Consider the following 13,803-nt stretch of genomic DNA (forward strand, 5'->3'; position numbering starts at 1 on the left):
CCTCACCCCTCCCCCTCTATCTTTTTCTTCCCCTCTTCATTCTCCCATCACCACCTTCATCTATTCTCCCTAAGCATCATTATTCTATATCTATGTTATATTCATTTTCCTCTCTATTCTCTCTATCTACCTCATTTACCTTCTCCCTATCTCTTATTGAATTCCTCATCTCAATATAAATCCTACTCAGGCCCGACCATCACATTATTTTCCCCTCTAAGTAATTGATTGATTATGATAGAAAGATAAAGAGATTTTAAAAATTAGAGAATGATGGAGATAAAGAGATATAGATATACATGAAGATATATCCAGAGAGAGAGAGAGAGAGAGAGAGAGAGAGAGAGAGAGAGAGAGAGAGAGAGAAACCCTATAGGATGATTTTTTATTATTTTTAAATCACATTAATGCATAAAAGATATGTTTTTTAATTTAATACTTGATAACTATGTCAATTCTTATGGGAATAAAAATAATTGATGTAGGAGCATCTTGGGTTTACTCAGTAACTACTTTGGAGTACTCAGTCAAAGAAAGAGTGGTTCTTGGTCACTATTGGGTTTAGTGTTGGCCAAGTAGTTCAGTTATTGAAGGGGGCTTGGTCGCTAAAGAGCTTGACAGATACAGTTGCTTGACACTCACTATTGTGCTCAACATGTATTGGATGTTTGACATGTATTGGCTACTTGGCATATGTTGGTTGCCTAGTGATGCTTGGGAGTTTGTTGAGACTTGCCAGTATGTTGGCACCGATTGGAGTTCTTGGTGTATTTAATGCATGTAGTATGTGATTGTGACGTGGATTGATCTAGGAGTTTGTGTAGACCTATTTGTGGTTTTAGTTATCTCTCCTATGTGTATTTAATCATGGTTGTAAACTTGGGGCTTGTCCTAAGTATTTTCATGTGGTTGTTGCATGTTAATTGTGCGTTAACATGAGGGTTAACATTTTGTATTTAATCTTTTTTGTGAGCTGACTTTTGGCTTAAATATGCATTTAATGCAAGGTGTTTATTTAATTTTTAATTTCTAGGCTGACTTGTAGCTTAGTTGGGTATAAGTAAAGGGTCTTGTGGAGTCTTAGGTCATTCATTTTCATGTACTGGTTTATTTATTGAAGGGGAGTTGATCCTAAATTTAGTGTGGAGTAGCTAAAGAGCATATTTTTGTGAGTCTTTGAATAGGGTTCTGAATGTGAGGCAATTTACAGTAGGATTGTAGTGGAGTTGCATGTTTGTGAGAAGAACTAGTAACTGTGGCTTAAAAAGCTAGAAGATTGCTTGGTGGGATTGCGAGCACGAGTTGAGATGTTCCTTGGGGTTTTCTTCCAGAGCGCAGATATAGACTAGTTGGGATTAGCATTGTGAGTTGGATCTTGTGAGATCTTTCAAAATATAATTATAATTGTTTTTGTATTCGGCCCTAACCCCGAAAGGATTTACAACTGGGCATATTACATGTAAAGAATTATTTTATAAATAAAGAGTTGCATTTTGTATAAGATCATGTATCTTGTGTTTTGTTTTCACTATGTGGTTATTTGCTAGGGGCTAGGACATCTCCTTCAAGGATTCTCCCACCTTGCACTACGTCAAGTGGTATTAGAGTGAAGGTTGCTCTTGAGCGTGTAGAAAAATCATCGAAGTTGAGGCAATTTGCACCAGGACTTGGGTTGAGAGAAGTTGATCGGAGAAGATATTGATCTAGTGGTGGATTGTTCTTTTTGGAGTCCTAGATCTCTTGGTTCTGAGGTAGCAAATCGTGGTTCTGACTTGAAATTACAGAGGACTTGCAAATGGATCGATGGATGCAAAGATAAAAGTTTGATCTTGTTGAGGCATGATCATAAAGATTTTGTGTATTACAGATCCATGTTCCTGGACTTGTGATTTGATTCCTAATTGTTCATGCAAGGTGGTGGGTTACGATTTGACTTACAAACAATTTGGGCTTATCACAAGGAGTGTGGGAAGAACTTTGTTGCAAAGGGTTTATGAAGATCTTGGGAGATGGCTCCAAGAGAATTTGACCCAAGGATGATTACGAATCTCCATGATGTGGTGGAGAGAAGGTTTTTTGAGATGTCTGCTTGATTTGAAGCTAGTTTGGTTGATCGAGCTAAGGAAGTGTCTGCTCAATTTGAAGATAGCTTGGCTAATTGAGTTAAGGATGGTATAAGGAAGGCATTTCATAGATGTTTGTGGAGTTGGATTTTACCGATCTGAAAGAGAGTTGTCTGGATGGTTAAGAGACTTGTTCATGAAAGAAGATGGCATAGCAAAGTCTGTTAGAATTCTTTAGAATAACTGAGAAGGGGGGTTCAAATCAGTTATTCAAGGTCCAAATGTCCTATTAATACTTTTTCACTACTTTTATGAATCCATACACTTTTCATCCATCCAAACTTTTAAATCAACCATATTAGCAAGTTAAAATAAATCAACATGAAAAGATAAAACATGCAAGATCAACACATGACACAATGATTTACGTGGACACCCAATTTGGGAAAAACCACTAGTAACATGCTACTTGATTCTCACTCTTCTGAAGTGATGCCCTATTAAAAGCCTACCCTATTAAAGGCTTACAACACACTGTTAAATGTGACCTTGTTAGAGGATTTCACCAAACTGTTAGGAATGGGTCTGGTTAAAGGACTTTAGAACATTCACTTGGAATGTCACCTTGTTAAAGGATTTATCTCATGGCTATTAAACCAACCTAAATCCATAGGATTTAAACTTTACTATTACAATTGCTAGAAAGTAACGATAATGATCTTTTGATCTGATATAACTTACAACATACTTTGCAGATTTCATATCACACTTTCAATTCAATCCTAATGCTTGGCTTCAAACACTTCAGCTCTGACTGCTTGACTTCTTCTCAAGCTTCATCTCCTTGAGTCTTCTAACTCATTGTACCAATGCATCCATATTAGGGGTCTTCTTACTGAAATAGAGTCTCTATGCTCTCTTATCTCCTTAGCACCTCCTTCAGCATTTCATGCTTTCATGCTTGACCGCCTCTCTCTCTCTCTTTTATTAACTTATGACTCCTTAAATAGAAATCTAATTTGCCTTTGCCACTCATTTCTCCCTTTCCAATTTTAGGGTTTCGAATGGATTAGGTAGGATACAATGTATCTACCTCATATCTTGTTCTTATCTTCAAACTTCGTCAGTTGTAATCTTAAAAACATTTTACATGGTGTTCTGTGCCACCAGCTCATCATTCTTATCTTCTATTTTAATTAACAAACTTCTAGATAACAACCTTGTCGGCTTAGATCTGGCGAATCTTCAATTTTCAAAATAATGCAGCAACTCAGCATTATTGATTTACTGGTGTTTGGCATCTCTGTGTTACTAGGTACTATTGGTTTTACTGGTGCTTGGCATCTCTGTGTTACTTGGCACCTATCTCTGCTCGGCACTCGATATCACTTGGCACTTGAACTTTCTCGGCACTTGAAGTTTACTCGGCACTTGAACTTGCTCAGCACTTGAAGTTTACTCGGCACTTGAACTTGCTTGGCACCTTATGTTACTCGGCACTTGTTAACACTCAGCACCTTATGTTGCTCGACACTTACTAGGAATTTGCTCGACACATACTAGCTTGCTCGGCTCCTTCTCTCTAATGAACTTAGTTGAGCTTTACAAATGTCTAAGCTAAAACCTTACATCTTTGATATGTTTCAGTGTGCCAATTCTCTGTGTCTTATAGTATGTCATCAACATACTTTTTCATCAATGGCTTAGTTGATCCTTGTACTTCATTACAAAATCATAACTTCAACCTTTCTCTAGGTGTTCTAGTTACATCTTATTGATTGCCTCCTCCTTGACAATCAACTAATTGATAGTATTTGGATTACTAAAGCAATTGTCATTCCTGTAAGTAGCAAGTTTGACTTCAATGACAAAACAATGATTGAGAACATTCTTTACCATTTCCATATATCATTCAAACAACTTTTCTTATGATCATTTCAATCATTTCCAACAAAATTCAAGGTTGGTTTTGTTGATCAGTTGGTGGATTTTGATACAAAACCTATAGATCAGCTTAAGGCTATTACTAAGGGTATTCCTAATCTTTTTGATGCTGAGGTTGATATTGGTTTTCATGATCAGTCAGTTGGGTTTGACATGGAGATTGTAGAGCATTTTCTTGTGGATGATCGAGTTGTTGTTGGTGAAGAGTTATGTGTTGTAGAGAATCTTGTTGTGAGCAATGAGATTGTCTACGTTGAGAGTTTGGCATGTGTTGATGGAGCTCTACATATTTCTATTGATGTGGAATTTGTTGTTGTTGGTGTGGATTCACTAATTTCTGGTGTGGATGAGGATTTGTTGATGAAGCATTATGTTCAATTTATTTCTAAGAGTGAGCATGCTAATTTGATGGTTGAGATTCTAGTTTTTGATAGAATGGTGCAGATATGGATGATGTGCAGATTGGTTTTATTGTCCCTATTAGAGTGGAAGCCTTTGGTGAAGATGAAGATGGTTGTTGATCTTTCTTTGGGAATCAAAGTGTGGGACACACTTTTCTATTTACATGGGGAGTCTGATGTAGGAGTATCTTGTTTGCTTGGTGACTACTTTGGAGTTCATGGGAGGAGTCTCAATAGTTGCTTTCGAAGGTTCTTGGACTGGTACTCAGTTGAAGAAGGAGTGATGCTCAGTCACTATTGGGTTTAGCGTTGGTCGAGTAGCTCAATCATTGAAGGGGGCTCAATCACTGAAAAGCTTGGCATATATTGTTACTCGACACTCACTGTTGTGCTTGACATGTATTAGATGTTCGACATGTGTTGGCTGCTCGACATGTGTTGGTTGCTTGGTGATACTTGGGAGTTTGTTGAAACTTGACAGTATGTTGATGCCGACTAGAGTTCTTGGTGCATTAATGCATGTAGCATGTGATCATGACGTGGATTGATCTAGGAGTTTTTGTGGACCTATTTGTGGTCTTGGTTATCTCTCCTATGTGCATTTAATCATGGTTTTAAACTTGGGGCTTGTCTTAAGTATTTTTGTGTGGTTGTCGCATGTTAATTACAAGTTAATGCGAGGATTAACATTTTGTATTTAATGTTTGTTGTGAGCTGACTTGTGGCTTAAATATGCATTTATTGCAAGGGCTTTATTTAATTTATAATTGCTAGGCTAACTTGTGGCTTAGTTGGGTATAAGTAAAGGTTCTTGTGGAGTCTTAGGTTATTCATTTTCATGGAGTGATTCATTCATTGAAGGGGAGTGGATCTTGAATTCAACATGGAGTAGCTAAAGAGCGAGTTTTCTTGAGTTTGTGGATAGAGCACTGAATGTGAGATAGTTTACAATAGGATTGTGGTGGAGTTATGAGTTTGTGAGAAGAGCTAGTAGATGTGGCTTAGAAAGCTAAGAGATTGCCTGGTGGGCTTGCAAGCACAAGTTGAGATCTTCCTTAGGGTTTTCTTTTAGAGTGCAGATCTAGACTAGCTAGGATTAGTGTTGTGAGTTGGATCTTGTGGGATCTTACAGAACTATTATTGTAATGGTTTTTGTATTTGGCCCTAAACTAGAAGGCCTTACAGCCAGGTATATTGCATGTAAACAGTTATTTTATAAATAAAGAGTTTCATTTTGTATCAAATCATGTATCTTGTGTTGTATTTTTGTTGTGTGGTTATTTGCTAGGAGCTAGGACATCTCCTTTTGGGATTCGCCTACCTTGCACTTCATCAATAACTAAAATGGAAAGATCTTAAATGTAAATGTTGTGTTTATTATAGTTCCAAAATTAAGGATGGACTTCAAATTATTATTTAAAAAATTGTTCTAAAATATAATATAATTACCTTATCCATATTTTAGTTGTTTGACTCAACCTTTCAATGTGTATAAAAAAAAATCAAATTTCCATAAGAGACACAAAATTTGTGCCCACTTTCCTGAAATGTATTTCTTATATTTTTGAAAATGTATGTCTAATATTAATGGATACCTAATTTAGTTTGGTATTACTAAACAATATTCAAAAATTTCCCACCCCATACAAAATTTGAAAGAAGATTTTGTTGTGTTTGGCAAGATAAGAAATATATTTTTCCCATTATGAGTTTTTGGCCTCCCACGATCCTTGTACATACCTTAACAATAGTTAATGCATAATTAGTGTGATATTATCCTAGAATTATTTTAGAGATTTTGTCATCATCATTCTATCATAGCATTACATGATCACCATAGAGCAACCACATTCCATCCCTTTCATACCATCTTGTGCTAATGCTAAACAACTAAGATAAAACTACTATGTTTAAATGATAATGGAGGATAGGAGAACAATGGAGTGAATGAAACCATAGATATGAGATACAAATTTTATTAATTTTAATTTTATTATTTATTGGATTTGATTTAGTTTACTACAATTTACACATCAATTGGGATGCAAATAATAAGATCTAAGTAGTCATTGATATCAATAATATTTATAAACATCAAGAGAGGAGTATTCTAAATTAAATTTAGGTAATACTTTGAAAACTGATATCATAAAAAAATATTGAGTCATTTTATTTTGGCTCCATAGAAAACTCCATGAGAAAGGTAGAGGAGATAGACACAATCTCTAAAAAATATCTAATTAAATTTTATTTCTTCAACTCTTTTGAAAAGGGAGAAGATAAGTAACATACAAACATAATGAGTGAAAAGGGGAAAATCTATTGTTGAAATGTTACCTTTACGTAAATAGAAATTGTTACAAGTAGTTATATGAGTAGTTTTGTGTGTCCCCAAGTAAATTGATTTTTGTATTAGTTAATTTTAAGAGGTTTGCCCCATAAAAATTAAATAATGAATATATCCTTTACATTATGACATGATCAATTACTTATCATTAATCTTATAGAAAATTAGTATCTAAACAATTATATCCTATTGTATTTATCATGACCTCTTCATCATATACCATAGTAACTTAAACCTCTATCCAAATTTCCACTTTCTTTAAGATATTCCATAACAATAATTATTATTCATTACTTAAAGATTTAATTTCATAATGAATTTATTTTCATAGGATGTTTTGAGATATTATCTAATTTCTATATAAATATTTATTATTACTATTATATTATCTTTAACCTACATTACAATTTATAATTAGTTTTCTTGTTTTTTGGCCTAGCTGCTAAAATTCCAACTTTATTAATAAAAGCAACAATATAACTTCACCATCATGTCATTCCATATTATATAAATTTATGGTTAAACTTATTTAATAAATCTACTATATCTATTTATTGTTTTTCATGCAAAAATTCACACACAATCCCACTTCATAAAATGTAGAAGTCTACTAACAATAAATCTACAATAATTTAATGTTAAATTATTATTTTTCAGTATATCTAAATAAATTAGATTTCTCAATATTTTTAATTAAGATATATTTACATAAATTAATAGTAAATAATATTTTGTTAGCTTACAAAGCACAATCAAAATATTGTTTCATTACATAGTAGATTTGAGGGAAAGGGAAGGATAAGCTTTATCCTTAACTTTAGACAATCACCCACTAAACCCTAAGAATGGACTAATTCACCCCAGATACACACATAAAAGAAACAAATGCATCAGATCCTTAACACATCCTCTCTAGCGGAAATGCATTGTATGTCATGGTGAACAACTCCACAATTAAATATCTGATACTATAGTTTGCACTAGCACTGTGGAAGGTTATTAGGAGGAGCCTTCAAACTTTCCTTCTCAGAGGGGCCGTTCTTCACTAAAAACACCATGCTCAACCCCCATGTCACATGATCATCAAAGTGACAATGCACGAACCAAACCCCTGCACAAATCAAACAATCCGTCATATGTTTTCAAATTTTCAATCTCAAGCCATATTTCATATCTAAAATCATTAGAGAAATGTCATTCTGTTTCTTACCTGGATTATTAGCTTTGAATCTGACAGCAACCCATCCATTGACTGGAACCCCTACGGTATTTCGTTGAGGTGGATCAACCAGATTGAAAGAGCTCGGGTGTGTTTCATTATCATAATTACCAGAACCCTCTCCGACCACATAAAAGTCATACCCATGAATGTGCATTGGATGATTATCTGCTTGGAAGATATTGGTTCCCTGGAAAACAATCTGAACCGTAGCATTATATTCAATCACTTTCACTCTTGTGCCAGAAATCGGCGCCCACAGAGATTCATCTACATCACCGTTATAATTATACTCAATGGGCGGACTGGAAGGAAAATCAGTGCTATAAACATCTGGTATGGCGAAGTAATAAGCTTGGAGAACGGCTATATCTGGCAGCACAAAAGATATGTTGTTCATACTGGCACTCACTCTGGTACTGTCAGGGCCACTACAGTTACTGGAAGAATACCCAGTTGGACAGGGACTTAAACCGAGTCCTACGGTTATGAGGCTATTGTCACTTATACTTTGTGGGACATCTACAGGATGTTCGTGTGAAGCCAGGCTTCGTAAGGATTGGCTAAAGTTGGCCACAGTTGCAGTGTCGTTGTATTCTGGAAGCTCTGGAAGGATTGGAGTGGCAGATGCATTTGAGCCCACGTAGCTTATAATGGCGGTAGTTGTGGTGTTATCAATATTTGCTAAAGATTGAGTTGTGTATAGCTTGGAGGCCATATAGTATTTGGCTTTCGCTTGATTGGCTGTGAGAAGAACGTCTGCGGTCTGACCAGATGTTAAAAAGAGAATGTCGGTTGTGTATGGCTTCGTGTAGGAGGCGTCCACGGCTAGCACAGTGAGATTGTGTGATGCGATCTTGAGAAACATGTGATTATTGACTACAGCATTGACGAAGCGAAGAAGATAGGTTTTCCCATGGTGTACAGGGAACTTTGTTGTTCCTGCATATATAATATTTCATTAAAGCTAATTGCACTCTTAATTTGTATAAGAGAGGATTTCTAATTAGCCATTTTAAGGATTGTAACATTTAATATGGTTTAATATGGTGTCATGACTGCAATATCAAATATGGTGTGATATCAGTATTCTTCTGTTATGTGGTTTAAAATGATTTTAAAAAAAGGGCATTGGTATTTCTGCACTAAGTTATGTTTTATTATCAAGTTGATGTGACATTGTAAGATTTAGCATTTATTAAGGCTTCATTGATCATAAAAAAATCATCACCATCATCACTACTTTGAAGTCACAAGTATTAAATGCAATATTAGTAAAAATAATAACATTAACAGTCCTTTCATCCATTCCTAATTATGTGATTGACCCCTAAATGTGTTATTTCATCTATTAAGATACTTCTTACCATTTTATCTAGAACGGGAATATGGTTGAGAAGAAGAAATTTGATTTGGTCTTATGGAAAAAGATTTGTCAACCAAATGTTGGGATTGGAGTAGGTGTTCATAATATCCATTAGAGGAACATTAACCTTAAGACCAAGCTGGCTTGGAACATTTATGAGAGCCCTTCAGCATTATGGGCTATGAGTATCATGATTAAATACTTTGACTCTGACCCTGAATACATATTTACAATGCCTATTCTTCCTAAGGGCTCCACTATGTGGAATTTTGTTGTAAATAGTAGAGAGGTATTGTTAACACAATTGATGGTTTTTTAACAGGTGATAAGGTGTTAGCAAAAGTGATGAGGTGTTTTTTTTCCCTTTCTTCATGTGATAAGCTTAATATAGGCTGGGTTGTTCTGGAACCCTTGTAGGGTTCTAAAGTAAAAGACTATGCTTTGTTTTAATCTAAGAATGGTTTTCTAATGTGAATTCGAAAGATTTTTCAGGGCTGCCTATGCCTATTCCTCAGATAGAGAAGACAAAGCTTCTAAATGTCTTTGAACCAAATATCTTTATGTTGGAGTGATGGCATCAATAGGCTGATTTGGAGTAAAAGTAAGAGTGGATGATACACAGTTAAGGATGGATACCAATCTCTGATTGAAGGGAAGAATGTTTCTCATGAAATGAAGTTTATGTTTTGTTGACATGATGTTGTTCTTCCAAAGGTTGGAGCTTTTCTCTAGTTGACTCGAATAGAATTCTTAATAGACTTTAAAGGTTGTGAATTATCGATAGTTTCCTTTGATAGACTTGGTTGGTATGGTATGTTTTTTCTGGGGTGAGATTTGAGAATTGCCCCTTCATCTATTATTTGGGGGATTTAGTGGGAAATAAATAGAAGAATATTTAAGAAGGAAATTTCTTTGGTGGATAGGGTCTATGAGTAGATTGAAAAAGCCTTTACTCTAAAGACTAAGAACTTGTCTTCTACATTTTACTCCTCTGACTGCTTTATCCTCAATAGATGCTTGCAGATATCTATTCCTTTTAAGGGCATGATGGTGGGTAATAATTTCAAGAATGAGATTCGGAAACAAGTTAAATGGGAAGCCCCTTCTTCTCCTTTCTGCAAGTTAAGTTTTGATGGTGCATCTAAAGAGAACCCAACAGGTGGCTGTTGCATCCTTAGAACCACTGTGGTCATACCACTGTGGTCATATCTTAAAAGATGAAGGTAAGAGCTCTCAGGGATGGTGTAAAAATATTGTTATCTTTGGAGATTTGGTAACTATATATTGAAGGTAACTCCCAGATTGTGAGCATTATTTTCAAAGAAAGTTGTTAACTGGGATCTCCAATATGTTTTAGGAGAAGTTTGGAAGCTTGAAACGTTCAGAATCAGTCATTGTTTCAAAGAAGCCAAACAATTTGCTGTTTCTTAGACAATTTGAGGAAAACTATGGAGTTTGGTTCAAAAGTATTGGACAGAGATACTCTATTTGTTCTATTTAACGGTTGTCACCTCTCAGCTAATTTGGCTGATGAGCTCGCAGATTTATTTGCTACTGTACCTAGATGTATAACAGTTGTATGAGTAACGATAGAAGGTTTCTTATTGATTTTTCCCTCCTTTAGCTTCTAAACTAGTTTTATTTATTGATAAAATTTGTATGATAGTTTGCCACTTATATCTGAAAAAAATTAAAAATTAAAAACACTTAACTACTAAATCTTCTCCTCTTAAAAAATTTAACTAAATACAGATTTAACTAAATATAATTATTCATTTTTAATCCATTGAGTTTGATTAATAAATAAGCTGCCCATATATAAGAAGAGCTGTACCCAATTGAACAAAACGAAAAATCGGCCGGTACCTGAGGTTGAGCAGTTATAGAGGTCTCCCGGCTGTCCATTTATAGTGAAAGCGTCTGAAACATTCGGTGGGCCTCCACTCAGTTTTATTTCCTCTTCCACGTCGATGGCATCACTGTTCCACCACTCCCCTGCTCAATTTTATTGTTTCATTCATTCAGTCATTATGAAATGCAAGAACAATCTCGTATGAACCCATTAAAGAGAACTGTAAAAGATCGAAAATTATGAATCATAATAATAATATTTCCTACTCAAATCATCCGCGTGTTACAGATAAGAAAGTCTAGGTACAACTGAAATTACCTTTTTCATTTCAACCTTCAATTTTTAAGTTAACGTCACAATAGATATCAAGATTCTATTAGGTACAGCATTAAGAACGATTTTACGTAGAATAATAACAATGAAAAACTTTTCTAAAGCAGTTCTACATCGTGCAATCATAACACACAGGTGGAGTGATAGTGCTGTCATATTGACTATGGAAATTAGATGTGGAAGGAATATAGATGATAAGATTTGAGAGTGATGGATGAATAGAATTTTAAATTGTTTTTATATTTAAAAATATGATGGAGAATATCTTATGAAAATTATTAGATGGTGTTAAATTCATATAAATATTCTTGACGATGGTTTTACAATAAATAATCTTAATTCAACACATCAATAAAGTATGTTTATCATAAAATCTTAATAGTTCAAGGATGGTCAAGAGATTTGTGACGATGAGTATATTTATAAAAGATTCTACTTTTGATTACCTAGAACTATAGGAAACTCAGCATGTGGGTGGGTAAATGGATAAGGGCTCCCCCTCTTTGGATAGATGACCATTGCTCCATGAACAGTTGCACGGAGCCATGACACGTGGGCATGCCACCACAATGTTCCTTCCTGATCAATAATGGTGAATGTGTATGTAAATTTGCCCCCTGGTTGGATGGGGCACTGTGTAATGTAACCAGGTCCATCAGCCCATGCTGTGCGAATCTGTCTTATTCCATGCCTGAAAAATCAAATTATTGTTAATGGGTTTTGACTATTATCAACAGAAAAGAGTCTATACAAAAAATAAGTATCCAAATACACTAAAATATTCATATTTCTTTTATAGTATTCATGTCTTCAAAGAGCTTATATATTTACCAGTGGATGGTAGCATTGTGCTTGGCTTTGTTAACAACAGTAACATTAACTGTGTCACCATTTCGGACATGCAGTGTTGGGCCCGGAAGCAGTCCATTTACTGTGACTATAGTATAATTCTTACACAGCCGAGTAATAATTGTCTCTTCAAGCTGTAGAAATGAAAAACAAAAGTTGTGTTAAAACTCTTAATAGAAATAAGTGTTGTGGAATCATCAAATTTTTACAAAAGGTTATAATCAATTTTTAACTATGAAAAAACATAATCATATAATAAAAATCTACTCACAACAAATTTGTAGGTATGCAGGTTTGCCCATGCCAGAGAATCAAAAAATGAAATGACTGTAAACAACACTATCATAAACCTCACTGAGTGACATTTAGACATCATTGATGTATAACAAAGCCCTAAAAGAAGTGCAAATGAAGCTCAAACTGTTTCAATCGTGTGAAGACTGGTTGCTTAATTGCTGTATATATAGCAAAAACATTAACAAAGTGATTGAAGGAAATAGTCAAGAGCACATGGTGCAACGACAAACGCGCAAAAAAATTTGGGGCATCGTGACTTTTAACTAATTAATTACGCGAAATTCGAAATGTTGTGAATAATGGCTTAGCATATTTAATCATGTCTCTACTTTCAATTTTCTTATGGTAGAAATCACATGGTTCAAAGCCATGTCACAATAATTTCCATTTTAAAAATATTTTATAGACAGGCAAAACAAAAAGAAATTGTAGACAAATTTATTCCAGCCGTCTCCTGTGGAAAAAATCTGCAAATGGAAATAAAAATGAAATATTTACATGGATGCCCATTATTACGTACGACTATCTTCGAGTGCAAAGTTGGTCCTTCGTTCTGTAATTCATTCAATCAATAATGTGGTGGATCCATATCATGATCTCAACACCGTAGAATTCTTGGGGTAATGAAAAAGTAGTTTTATATAATTATGATGTTTAAACATTTAAAATGTTTAAATTTGGTTTGTACAAGGAGCCTTAATTATGTGACCAAATATTAAAATGTTAGGAATGTGGAAAGTTTACAACCAGTCTATATAGAATAAACTTTATGATCATTATATAAATTTAAAAAAATTGATGTGAACTATAAAGAAAACATCAGTGATACAAGAAAATTAAAAAACTAATAACATAAACATGAAAAATCTAAAAGGTAGATTCTGGTTCATTTAGTCTAAGAAGTTTGTCAAGTAAATGAAGCAAAAATAATAAATGTAATAGTTACTTCTATTTAAACATAATAGTTTTATTATACATCTTTAATATTAAATTAATAATATATTAAATTTATTTCATTCATAAATATTAAAGTATTTAATTAAAGAAATAATACAACCATAGTGATACATAACATGATACAAATGTACACTGAGAATCATTATCCACATAAAGCATGTAATTAAAATGAAAT

At 34.2% G+C, this 13,803-nt stretch overlaps 1 protein-coding gene across 1 annotated transcript; it reads right to left on the minus strand.

Moving 5' to 3' along the window:
• Positions 1–7,441: 7,441 nt before the first annotated feature.
• Positions 7,442–12,821, minus strand: LOC149540346 (laccase-12-like). The gene is made up of 6 exons (XM_089801455.1): positions 12,646–12,821; positions 12,357–12,508; positions 11,972–12,216; positions 11,207–11,335; positions 7,966–8,916; positions 7,442–7,866 (listed from the first exon to the last, which is right to left on the minus strand). The coding sequence occupies exons 1-6, from the start codon at positions 12,748–12,750 to the stop codon at positions 7,736–7,738; spliced, it is 1,713 nt and encodes a 570-aa protein (XP_089657581.1). The 5' UTR covers positions 12,751–12,821; the 3' UTR covers positions 7,442–7,735.
• Between the last annotated feature and the right edge of the window lie 982 nt (positions 12,822–13,803).

Source organism: Cupressus sempervirens, chromosome 9 (genome assembly GCF_028749045.1).
Source record: "Cupressus sempervirens isolate cs-2001-9-10 chromosome 9, ASM2874904v1, whole genome shotgun sequence".
In the NCBI taxonomy this organism is placed as follows: domain Eukaryota; kingdom Viridiplantae; phylum Streptophyta; class Pinopsida; order Cupressales; family Cupressaceae; genus Cupressus; species Cupressus sempervirens.